The sequence below is a fragment of the Bos mutus genome, chromosome 9, assembly GCF_027580195.1.
Source record: "Bos mutus isolate GX-2022 chromosome 9, NWIPB_WYAK_1.1, whole genome shotgun sequence".
Lineage (NCBI taxonomy): Eukaryota > Metazoa > Chordata > Mammalia > Artiodactyla > Bovidae > Bos > Bos mutus.
In genome coordinates this window covers 40,748,793-40,761,705 of record NC_091625.1, presented here as the reverse complement: position 1 = coordinate 40,761,705, position 12,913 = coordinate 40,748,793, and the positions used below count along the sequence as shown (strand labels likewise).

General features: G+C 39.9%; 1 protein-coding gene and 1 long non-coding RNA gene across 2 annotated transcripts in view; one reads left to right on the top strand and one right to left on the bottom strand.

The window, feature by feature from the left end:
* AK9 (adenylate kinase 9) overlaps positions 1-12,913 on the bottom strand; it is a 123,846-nt gene that overhangs the window by 26,531 nt on the left and 84,402 nt on the right. Inside the window, exon 31 of the mRNA XM_070376484.1 lies at positions 6,090-6,158. Within this exon, the coding sequence (XP_070232585.1) occupies positions 6,090-6,158 (69 nt within the window). The remainder of the gene's footprint in view (positions 1-6,089; positions 6,159-12,913) is intronic.
* The window catches only part of LOC138989158 (uncharacterized), a 40,946-nt gene that overhangs the window by 27,153 nt on the left and 880 nt on the right, over positions 1-12,913 (top strand). The gene's annotated exons all lie outside the window — the stretch shown is intronic.

The window sequence follows — 12,913 nt, the reverse complement described above, 5'->3', positions numbered from 1 at the left end:
AACTAAAGAGCCTCTTGATGAAAGTGAAAGAGGAGAGTAAAAAAGTTGGCTTAAAGCTCAACATTCAGAAAACTAAGATCATGGCATCTGGTCCCATCACTTCATGCCATCACTTCATGGCAAATAGAAGGGAAACAATGGAAACAGTGAGAGCCTTTATTTTCTTGGACTCCAAAATCACTGCAGATGGTGACTGCAGAAATGAAATTAAAAGACGCTTGCTCCTTGGAAGAAAAGCTATGACCAATCTAGATAGCACATTAAAAAGCAGAGACATTACTTTGCCAAAAAAGATCCGTCTAGTCAAAGCTATGGTTTTTCTAGTAGTCATGTATGGATATGAGAATTGGACCATAAAGAAAGCTGAGTGCCGAAGAATTGATGCTTTTGAACTGCGATGTTGGAGAAGACTCTTTAGAGTCCCTAAGACTGCAAGGAGATCAAGCCAGTCCATCCTAAAGGAAATCAGTCTTGAATATTCATTGGAAGGACTCATGCTGAGGCTGAAACTCCAATACTTTGGCCACCTGATGGGAAGAACTGACTCATTGGAAAAGACCCCGATGCTGGGAAAGATTGAAGGCAGAAGGAGAAGGGGACAACAGAAGATGAGATGGTTGGATGGCATCACTGACTCAATAGACATGAATTTGAGCAAGCTCTGGGAGTTGGTGATGGACAGGGAAGCCTGGCATGCTGCAGTCCATGGGGTCGCAAAGAGTGGAACATGACTGAGCGACTGAACTGGACTGAACTGAATCTTTCTAACTGATGAGACCCTGCTTCCTTGAAAAGAGTCTGCAGCTGGGATTTGGACTTGTAAGGGCTGAGAGGAAGATGAAAAGATAAGGGCCCTTCCTTGCTCTGTGCCCAGGCTTTTCTCTCCCCAGAAGGAGAGACTTCTGTTGGGACTACAACAGATGTTTGGTGTTGGGACTGTGCTTCTCAGTTCTTGCTATTTTTTGTTTGAATTTTGAAGTCATTTGGTTCTCTGACTACTTTTTCCTTTTTCTTGTATTTTGACAATTTTTTTATGGTGAAATTTGATTTGCTAAGGAACATCGAAAGTACGGTGGGGTGAGTCCACACTGCCAGCTGGGACATCTTAGCTTCTGATGACCTGTGCTCACCTCGCCAGCTCTACCTAATAGGACTTCCAACTTGTTTGTGATAGAAAGCTCTGTCTTTTGTCACCTACAAAAGGTGACTTGGCACTTACCATCTACTTCTAAAAGGAGTAAATTATGAGCTGCTACAGCTGCTGATCTTCAACACCAGAAATGAGGCACTCTGTGCTTTGGAAAAAACTATCAGAACAGGTCTTCAGATAGTCAGATATATTCAGGAGGTGATTTTATGAGCCCAATTATTGCATTTCCTCATAATCAGAAAAACACTAAAATCCTTCATGGTGATGTCTGCTCCTTTTGACTAGTAGTAGCCATGAGACTAGCAGAACCTTCTGTAAAAATATGTGCTTTATTGCATGTACTCCCCCTTCACCAAAATCACATATATACTGGCCTTGCCCCTTACCTCTTTGGGGCAGTTTCTCAGAGTATCTGAGGCTATTCTCCTCATTTTGCCCTAAATACAACTTAACTCACAATTCTCATGTTGTGCAATTCTTTTGGAGTCAGCACTTTCAGTTGGAGCAAGCAGGGGGAGAGAGCCACAACCAGGGGACTGGAGAGTGAGAAAAAACTTTAGAGTTGAGAGAGCCAGCAAAGGATATACAAATCAGTTCACAAAGACTATCCAAGTCTCTGGCTAATCTCTGAAAACCCCACACATATTGGCTGTTTACAACAGTATAAACAGAACTGCTGCCCATTCGTAGGCATGACAGAGTTTGCAGGTTTAGTCTCGCCAAGTTAATTGTCTGCTGGAACAATAACACCATCCCTCTTTGAAGGCATACAACAGAATCCAGAATCCCCACCATATAACATTCACAATTCTAGGATATAATCCAAAATTACTGAAACTATAAAGGCTCATGAGATGTGACCCATTCTCATAAGAAAGATAATCATTAAATACTCAGTTCAGGTGCTAGAGTTACCAGCTGAGAACTTTATCACAGTTAGAGTTACCAGCTGAGAACTTTATCACAGTTATTATCACTGGGATCAATGAGGAAAAGGAAAAAGAAGTGAAAATATAGGAAATTTCATGATGGAAATAAAAAAATATAAAAACAAACCAAATTGAAAGTTTAGAAATAAAAACAACAATATTTGAAGTTTTTAAAAACATTGGGTAGGCTTAATACATGAACCGTGAACTTCCAGATGTTCAACCTGGTTTTAGAAAAGGCAGAGGAACCAGAGATCAAATTGCAAACATCCGCTGGATCATGGAAAAAGCAAGAGAGTTCCAGAAAAACATCTATTTCTGCTTTATTGACTATGCCAAAGCCTTTGACTGTGTGGATCACAATCAACTGTGGAACATTCTTCAAGAGATGGGAATACCAGACCACCTGACCTGCCTCTTGAGAAATTTGTATGCAGGTCAGGAAGCAACAGTTAGAACTGGACATGGAACAACAGACTGGTTCCAAATAGGAAAAGGAGTACGTCAAGGCTATATATTGTCACCCTGCTTATTTAACTTCTATGCAGAGTACATCATGAGAAATGCTGGGCTGGAGGAAGCACAAGCTGGAATTAAGATTGCTGGGAGAAATATCAATAACCTCAGGTATGCAGATGACACCACCCTTATGGCAGAAAGTGAAGAGGAACTCAAAAGCCTCTTGATGAAAGTGAAAGAGGAGAGTGAAAAGTTGGCCTAAAGCTCAACATTCAGAAAACGAAGATCATGGCATCTGGTCCCATCACTTCATGGGAACTAGATGGCGAAACAGTGGAAACAGTGTCAGACTATATTTTGGGCTCCAAAATCACTGCAGATGGTGATTGCAGCCATGAAATTAAAAGACGCTTACTCCTTGGAAGAAAAGTTGTGACCAACCTAGATAGCATATTGAAAAGCAGAGACATTATTTTGCCAACAAGGTCTGTCTAGTCAAGGCTATGGTTTTTCCAGTGGTCATGTGTGGATGTGAGAGTTGGACTGTGAAGAAAGCTGAGCACTGAAGAATTGATGCTTTTGAACTGTGGTGTTGGAGAAGACTCTTTTGAGAGTCCCTTGGACTGCAAGGAGATCCAACCAGTCCATTCTGAAGGAGATCAGCCCTGGGTGTTCTTTGGAAGGAATGATGCTAAAGCTGAAACTCCAGTACTTTGGCCACCTCATGCGAAGAGTTGACTCATTGGAAAAGACCCTGATGCTGGGAGGGATTGGGGCAGGAGGAGAAGGGGACGACAGAGGATGAGATGGTTGGATAGCATCACCAACTTGATGGACGTGAGTTTGAGTGAACTCCGGGAGTTGGTGATGGACAGGGAGGCCTGGCGTGCTGCAATTCATGGGGTCGCAGAGTCAGACACGACTAAGCGACTGAACTGAACTGAACTGATAAATATTTTAGACAAAGAAATGAGTGTTTCAATCCTTCTTCTGCATAGTTTTGACTTACAGTTAAGTTTTACTGTATCAACAGTCTTCTGTACAACATAAGCATATTGGCGGGGGGCGGGGGGCAGGGATACATGGTTGCACGTGCAGCAAGTCATATTTTCTGTTATTTCTCTTTTCTCCTTCCCTTTCTTGACTATTTTTGAACAGATGGAAATCAGATTACAGGAGGGTCAGCCCTGAGAAGATATTATAAGGGTGCTGAAGCCAGAAGGAAATGGGAGAAGGCAGGGACTATCTTATCTTTTGTCTTGGTTACCCGGGCACTGGTAAGCTGATTATATAAACAGGAGCTTTAAGTCCTTTACAGAACAAGCTTCTCTACTCTGCCTCCTGTTTAACTTTGGCACCTCTGAGTTGCTTGGCTGTAGCATTTGGGTCAGGTAGGTCAACTTGGGACTAGCTCCTCTCTAAATAAAACAAAATCCATGATCTTCAAGGTTTCTCTTTTTTTAAAAAACCAGCAGATGGAAAAGAGGAACCATATTGAACATTCTGCAGAGTATGTGACTCTGTCCACAGGCTCTGCCTCATTCCATTCTTTATCTCAATGAAAGCATTTTAGCTCCAGCACAACTTTACAGTGTGTGTGTGTGTGTATGTGTGTTAGTCACTCAGTCATGTCTGACTGTTTGTAACCCCACAGACTGTAGCTCACCAGGCTCCTCTGTCCATGGGATTCTCCAGGCAAGAATACTGGAATGGGTAGCCATGCCCTTCTCCAGGGGATCTTCCCAGCCCATGGATCAAACTTGGGTCTCCTGCTCTGCAGGTGGATTCTTTACTATCTGAGCCACCAGAGAAGACCACAACTTCATAAGCTCTCGGTCTAGACCTTATTCCCATTCTCTCAGCCTATCTCCCTGTGACTTGGACTGAAGTGTGAAAAGCACAAAAAATCCGCGAGAAACATAATTTAATGTAGTATTATTATATTTTGTATTAGATTGTTTAAACATCTTTAGTGATTTCCTTTCCTTTAAAAGTGTTCATTTTTCTTATCATAAAAATAATAAAAGTTCATTGTAAGCAGTTATAAAATACCAGAAGTATAAAAAATGATACATAATCTAAGTACTAGTACATACACTTGATATTTGCTTCAAGACTTCTATGCATCATTTTGATGCTCAATATCACGAATTATTAGAGAAATGCAAATCAAAACTACAATGAGGTATCACCTCAAAACAGGCAGAATGTGCTGTGCTGTGCTTAGTCGCATCCGACTTTGCAACCTCCATGGACTGTAGCCTCCTTGGCTCCTCTGTCCATGGGGATTCTCCATGCAAGAATACTGGAGTGGGTTGCCATGCCCTCTTCCAGGGGATCTTCCCAACCCAGGGATTGAACCCAGGTCTCCCGCATTGCAGGTAGATTCTTTACCATCTGAGCCACCAGGGAAGCCCCAGAATACTGGAGTGGGTAGCCTATCCCTTCTAAAGGGTATCTTCCTGACCCAGGTATTGAACTGGGGTCCCTTGCACTACAGGCAGATTCTTTACCAGCTGAGCTACCAGGGAAGCCCCAGTCAGAATGGCCATCATCAAAAAGTCTACAAACAATAAATGCTAGACAGGGTGTGGAGAAAAGGGGACCCTCCTACACTGTTGGTAGGAATGTAAATTGGTACAACTACTATGGAGAACAAAATGGAGGTGCCTTAAAAAGCTGAAAATAGAACTACCATATGACCCAGCAATCCCACTCCTTGGCATATAGCTGGAGAAAACCAAAATTTAAAAAGCTACATGCACCCTAGTGTTCACTGCAGTGCAATTTACAATAGCCAAGGCGTGGAAGCAACCTAATCGTCCATCGACAGATGAATGGATAAAGAAAATATGGTGCATAAATACAGTAGAATATTACTCAGCCATAAAAAAGAATGAAATAATGCCATTTGCAGCAACATAGATGGACCTAGAGATGATCACATTAAGTGAAGTAAATCAGAGAAAGATAAACATCATATCATTTATATGTGGAATCTAAAAAGTGATACAACTGAACTTTACAAAACAGAAAAGACTCACAGATTTAGGAAACAAACTTATGGTTACCAAAGGAGAAAGGTCAGAGGAGGGATAAATTAGGAGGTTGGGATTAACAGATACATACTATTATATATAAGATAGATAATCAACAAGGGCCTACTATATAGCACAGGAAACTCTACTCAATACTCTGTAATAAACTATATGGGAAAAGAATCTGAAAAGCAATAGGTATATGTATATGTGTATCTGAATCACTTTGCTGTATACCTGATATTAACATAACACTGTAAATCAACTGCACTCCAATATAAAATAAAAATTAAAAAAGACTACTGTGCATCTTTTCATTTTATATGCTTGAGATTTTATATATATATATATATATATATAAATATGTAAAATATATATTATATATATGTAAAATATATATTATATATATGTAAAATATATATTATATATATGTAAAATATATTTTTATATATGTGTGGGTGTGTGTGTATGTGTCCATTTTATTTTTTGAAAAAAGCAATTTTATTTACTTACCACCCCTCCTTTCCTCCTTTTTTCTCTCTCTGTTATAAGTTCAGCCCTTCTTTTAGCAATCATATCATCCTGTTAAAGAAAGAAGCATTAAAAATGTCAACAGATAATAATAAAATTACTTTCTATGTATTAATATTTTTTCCCAAATGGGAATAATATTTGGTCAGAGGATACTTTCCAGAAAAGATTGTGATGGTGATAATTATGTCACATGTATCTTTGGACTTCTGGCCCTCTTGATCAGCTGTTTCCCTCCAGAGGTATAAGTGGCACTTGGGATCAGTCAGTTTTTCTTCAAACTTTAGAATCCCTTTTCAAAATGTATTACTTATTTGTTTGCTTTGGTGGAGAGGTGGATTTTGCACATGGAGAAATAGGGAGGCTATTTGTTGAAAATGTCTGATAATTTTTCATCATATTATTAAGATGTAATTGTCTAAAGAACCCTAAAAGCACATATATACATGAGGAAAGCATTTGTACTTTGGATACTTTCACACGTATGGTATATGGGTAGTCCTCTAGTTTTTTCGCGGCCTCTAAATCTAACGCAATGAATGGGTCCTCTGATGTGACCTTAAGGTTTGCATGAAAGCTAATCAGCTACCCTTGGGTTCTGGGGCTCATTGGTTCACGACTCTTGAAATTGCAGTCCCTTTAAATACTCAGAGATCAGAGAGGTGCCTTAAAGACATGCCCTGGGGGCTCTGGTCTAGGCCAGTAGCACCCTGCTCCTTTTATCTGGCAGTTACTGAGTATACATCCCAGATAACGTATGTTTGCTTGACATTCAAGAAAGAATTATAAAATCAAATGAAATAAAATTAATTTCATATATGAATCCCAGAGAGATTCTGTAGCTTTTCAGAAGGTGAGGATTATAAAAACTCTAATTTCCTTTTTTTAAACCAAAGTTTTACCATAGGTACTTTAACTGTAAAGCTATAAAAATAGTCCCTTTTGCCTGAGTTGTGGGTGTGAAAAGAAAGGAGCAAATGCACAAGGTTATGAACTAGCTCCAGAAATCTGTTCTTTCCTGTTACACATGCCCTACAAATTTTAGGGCAAGTGATGGCTAGGATGGGGCTTGATTGCTTTACAGCTGCTCTGTCCAATATGGCAGTTACTAGCCATCTGAAAAGGATTTAAGGCAAAAGGACAAGGGGGTGGCAGAGGATGAGATGGTTAGATAGCATCACTAACTCAATGCACATGAATATGGGCAAACTTTGGTATGCCCTCTGCTTTCTTTTCCATTCTCATGCTTACAGAGCCTCTTGCCTAGCAGACAGTTGGGCCCATTTTCTTTAGAGATCAGCAGCAGAAAAGTGAAGGATGTCACACAGCAGAGTGTGAAGCTTGGTGTCTCTCCATATCTCCCTCCTTACTTTCATAGTACTTGGAAGACTGAGAGCTGGGCTTGCTTTGATTGTGCTGGCCACAGATGACCTGGGACAGGCAATACTTTTTTTGGCTTCACAGGATCTTAGTTGCTATACACAGGATCTTCCGTCTTTATTGTGACACGTGAACTCTTAGTTGTAGCATGTGGGTTCCAGTTCCCTGATCAGAGATCCAACCTGGGCCCCCTGCATTGGGAGCATGGAGTCTTAGCCACTGGATCACCAGGTCCATGTTCCAGGGCATGCAATCTTAGTTCCAGGGCATGCAGTCTTAGTGTGGTGGTGCAAAGGGATGGATGGAAATGCCTTTAGAGGGATTTCCTCCAACTAAGTCCAAGATGAAAAGAATTCGACAACTGTGTCTGAGCAGTGAAAGAAGATCTTCATGGTTTTAACACATGATACATTAATGAGTACTGAGTTGTGATAATGAATCCAATAATTTAAGTCATTGTATCTCAGAATTGGAATTAACTGATTAGCTCTTTGACACTAGAGAGCTTTCTTCCATATTCTCCCTACCAAATGTCTACTTAGCCTATGCTTATCTGCCTTCGATAAGTAGCTCACTGCCTTCGGTCTTTGTTCTTTTGGAAAGTCTTACTAGTACTGAAATACATCTTCCTGTACCTTTCTCCTACCAATGGTGTTTCTTTTGCCCATGGCCACATGGAACACAACAATTTCTCTTCAGCATAAAAGACTATCACATAATTTACCACTGCTCTCATGCCTTATCTTGGTCTTCCTAGTTCCAGACTTGAAAGCTCCATTCATTCTACTCAATCCAGAAGAGAAGCGAAAAGCAAAGGAGAAAAGGAAAGATATAAACATCTGAATGCAGAGTTCCAAAGAATAGCAAGAAGAGATAAGAAAGCCTTCTTCAGTGATCAGTGCAAAGAAATAGAGGGAAACAACAGAATGGGAAAGACTAGAGATCTCTTCAAGAAAAGCAGAGATACCAAAGGAACATTTCATGCAAAGATGGGCTTGATAAAGGACAGAAATGGTATGGACCTAACAGAAGCAGAAGATATTAAGAAGAGGTGGCAAGAATACACAGAAGAACTGTACAAAAAAGATCTTCACAACCCAGATAATCACAATGGTGTGATCACTGACCTAGAGCCAGACATCCTGGAATGTGAAGTCAAGTGGGCCTTAGAAAGCATCACTATGAACAAAGCTAGTGGAGGTGATGGAATTCCAGTTGAGCTATTCCAAATCCTGAAAGATGATGCTGTGAAAGTGCTGCACTCAATATGCCAGCAAATTTGGAAAACTCAGCAGTGGCCCCAGGACTGGAAAAGGTCAGTGTTCATTCCAATCCCAAAGAAAGGCAATGTCAAAGAATGCTCAAACTACTGCACTATTGCACTCATCTCACACGCTAGTAAAGTAATGCTCAAAATTCTCAAGCCAGGCTTCAGCAATATGTGAACCGTGAACTTCCTGATGTTCAAGCTGGTTTTAGAAAAGGCAGAGGAACCAGAGATCAAATTGCAAACATCCACTGGATCATGGAAAAAGCAAGAGAGTTCCAGAAAAACATCTATTTCTGCTTTATTGACTATGCCAAAGCCTTTGACTGTGTGGATCACAATAAACTATGGAACATTCTAAAAGAGATGGGAATACCAGACCACCTGACCTGCCTCTTGAGAAATTTGTATGCAGGTCAGGAAGCAACAGTTAGAACTGGACATGGAACAACAAACTGGTTCCAAATAGGAAAAGGAGTATGTCAAGGCTGTATATTGTCACCCTGCTTATTTAACTTATATGCAGAGTACATCATGAGAAATGCTGGATTGGAAGAAACACAAGCTGGAATCAAGATTGCTGGGAGAAATATCAATAACCTCAGATATGCAGATGATACCACCCTTATGCCAGAAAGTGAAGAGGAACTCAAAAGCCTCTTGATGAAAGTGAAAGTGGAGAGTGAAAAAGTTGGCTTAAAGCTCAACATTCAGAAAACGAAGATCATGGCATCTGGTCCCATCACTTCATGGGAACTAGATGGGGAAACAGTGGAAACAGTGTCAGACTTTATTTTTCTGGGCTCCAAAATGACTACAGATGGTGATTGCAGCCATGAAATTAAAAGACGCTTACTCCTTGGAAGGAAAGTATGACCAACGTAGATAGCATATTCAAAAGCAGCGCCATTACTTTGCCAACAAAGGTTCGTCTAGTCAAGGCTATGGTTTTTCCTGTGGTCATGTATGGATGTGAGAGTTGGACTGTGAAGAAAGCTGAGCGTCGAAGAATTGATGCTTTTGAACTGTGGTGTTGGAGAAGACTCTTGAGAGTCTCTTGGACTGCAAGGAGATCCAACCAGTCCATTCTGAAGGAGATCAGCCCTGGGATTTCTTTGGAAGGAATGATGCTAAAGCTGAAACTCCAGTACTTTGGCCACCTCATGTGAAGAGTTGACTCATTGGAAAAGACTCTGATGCTGGGAGGGATTGGGGGCAAGAGGAGAAGGGGACGACAGAGGATGAGATGGCTGGATGGGATCACTGACTCGATGGACATGAGTCTCAGTGAACTCCGGGTGTTGGTGATGGACAGGGAGGCCTGGCGTGCTGCGATTCATGGGGTCGCAAAGAGTTGGACACGACTGAGCAACTGATCTGATCTGATCTGATCAAGACATGTCATATAAATGGAATGAATCATAGAGTACATATAATACTATTTTCTTTGCCTGGTTTCTTTCACTTAGCATAATGATCTTTTGTAGGGAGTATCAATAGTTCATTCCTTTCAAATACTGAGTACTACTCCGTTATATGAATATACTATATATTTATTATTTTCTCAGCTTTGTAAAAATGAGAGATATTTAACGTGTATGTCATTAAGATTTGATGTACGTGTACATTGTGAAAGGACTCTTCCCCCATTTGGTTAAGTAACACATCCATCACCTCACATACGTATCCTGTGTGTATGACAACATTTAAGTTCTACTCTTTTGCCAAATTTCAATTATACAGTACAATATTATCAACTATAGTCATCATGTTATACATTAGATCCTCAGGCCTTAATCGTATTATAATTGAACTTTTTTATATCATCTTACCAACCTCTCCCCATTTCCCACACCCCCCAGCCCATGGCAACCACTTGTATACTTTCTGTTTCTATGAGTTTGATTATTTTTTTCCCAGATTTTACATACAAGTGATAGCTTGCAGTATTTGTCTTTCTCTGTCTGGCTTGTTTAACTTGGGATAATGCCCTCAAGCTTCACCTGTGTTGTTGCAAATGGCAGGATCTCCTTCCTTCCCATGGCTGAACAATGTCCCATTGTATATATACCTACCCCACATCTTCTTTGTCCATTCATCTGTTGACAGACACAGGTTGTTTCTATACCTTGACTATCGTGAATAATGCTGCTATGAACACGGGAGAAGAGATATCTCTTTGAGATAATGACTTTGTTTCCTTTGGATACATATACCCAGAAGTGGGATTCCTGAATCATATGGTAATTCTATTTTTTAATTACTTGAGGAACCTCCATACTGATTTCCATAGTGGCTGTACTAGTTGACATTCCTATCAACAGTGTACAAGGGTTCCTTTTTCTCCACATCCTCATCAGCATTTATCTCTGTTCTCTTTTTTTATTTAGACATCCTAACGGGTGTGAGAGGTGATATCTCATTGTGATTTTGATCTGCATTTATCTTATGATTACTGGTGTTGAGCACCTTTTCATGTCTCTGTTGGTCATGCCTTCTTTGGAAAAATGTTTATTCAGTTCATCTGCCCACTTAAAAAATTAGATTGCTTGTTTTTTTTTTTTTTTCCTCTCTCAACTCCCTCTTCCCTATTCCCTTCCCACAATTTACTCTTCTCTATTTCCCTTATTACAACTGAATATAATACTACACTTTATTTATTACTTATCTGTCTCTCATTGAAATGGTATTGCCACAAACACAGAATTTTTGTCTGTTTTGTCTACTGTTATTTATCTCCAGCCTGACACATAATAAGTGTTCCATAGTATGTGTTCAATGAATGAATAAATGAACATATATTGAGTACTTACTATGCACTGAATATTATATAAGTCCTTCACATAGATTTTTTCTGTTTAAACTTTTTACTCTGTACTAGTGTATAGCCGATTAACAATGCTGTGACGGTTTCAGCAAAGGGATGGAGCTGTACATATACATGTACCCATCCTCCCCCAAGCTCTCCTCCTATCCAGGCTTCCACATAACATTGAGCAGAGTTCCATGTAATTGTTTGGTTTTTTGATACTGAGTGGTGTGAGTTCTTTATGTCTTTTGGACTTTAACCCCTTATCAGGTATATGATTTGCAAATATTTTCTCCTATTCCCTAGACTGTCTTTTATTTTGTTGATGGTTTCTTTTGCTTGGAAGAAGATTTTTTTAGTTTGATGTAGTCCCACTTACTTATTTTTGCTTTTGGTGTCAAATAAAAGACATTATTGCCAATATTGATGTGAAGGAGCTTACCCCTTTTTGTTATAGGAGTTTTAGGGTTTCAGGGCTTGTGTTTCAAGTCTTTGACCTACTTTGAGTAGATTTTTGTGTATGTTATAAGATAGGTGTCCAGTTTTATTCTTCTGCATGTGGCTGTACAGTTTTCCCAATGCCATGTATTGAAGAGACTGTCTGTTCTCCACGTGCATTCTTGGCTAGTTTGTCATGAATTATGGGATTATTTCTGTGCTTTCTACTCTGTTTCACTGATTTATGCATCTAGAGTCTGCTATTGAACCCCTCTGCTGAATTTTTTAGTTTGGTTACTCTATTCTTCAGCTCTATGACTTCTGTTTGGTACTTTTATTTTCTGTTTGTTGAAGTTTTCACTTTGTTTATGCATTGTTCTCCTGACGTTGGTGAACATACTTATGACCATTATTTCTAACTATATATCAGATAAATCACTTATCTTTGTTTCAATAAGGTTTGTTTCTGGAGTTTTATCTTGTTCCTCTGTTCAAAATATATTCCTCTGTTCCTTCATTTTCTTTGACTCTATGTGTTGGTTTCTGCACATTAGATAAAGCAGCCACCTCTCCCAGTCTTGACTGGGGGTTTGTGTAGAAGATGAATACAGCTCAGGTTGGCCTGAGGTCCTGGCCATCTCTCAAGCCTTTGTGCTTGTGTAAGACATTTTCTTGGTTTTCAGTGGCTCCCGTAGTTAAGGGTGTGCCATGACCTATCAGTGTCCCAAACGGAGAATCACAGTCATTACAGATTGATAGGAAGCTAAGACCTTCAGGTAGCAGCTGTTTTGATGTATTAATAGGTGATGTGGGTATTTTCTCAATTACCCAATGTGCAGGAATCTAGCTTCTCCTAGACTAGTTTCTCCAGCTAGTTTCTGCATTTCTTTCAGAGTAGACTGAGTTCAGAAG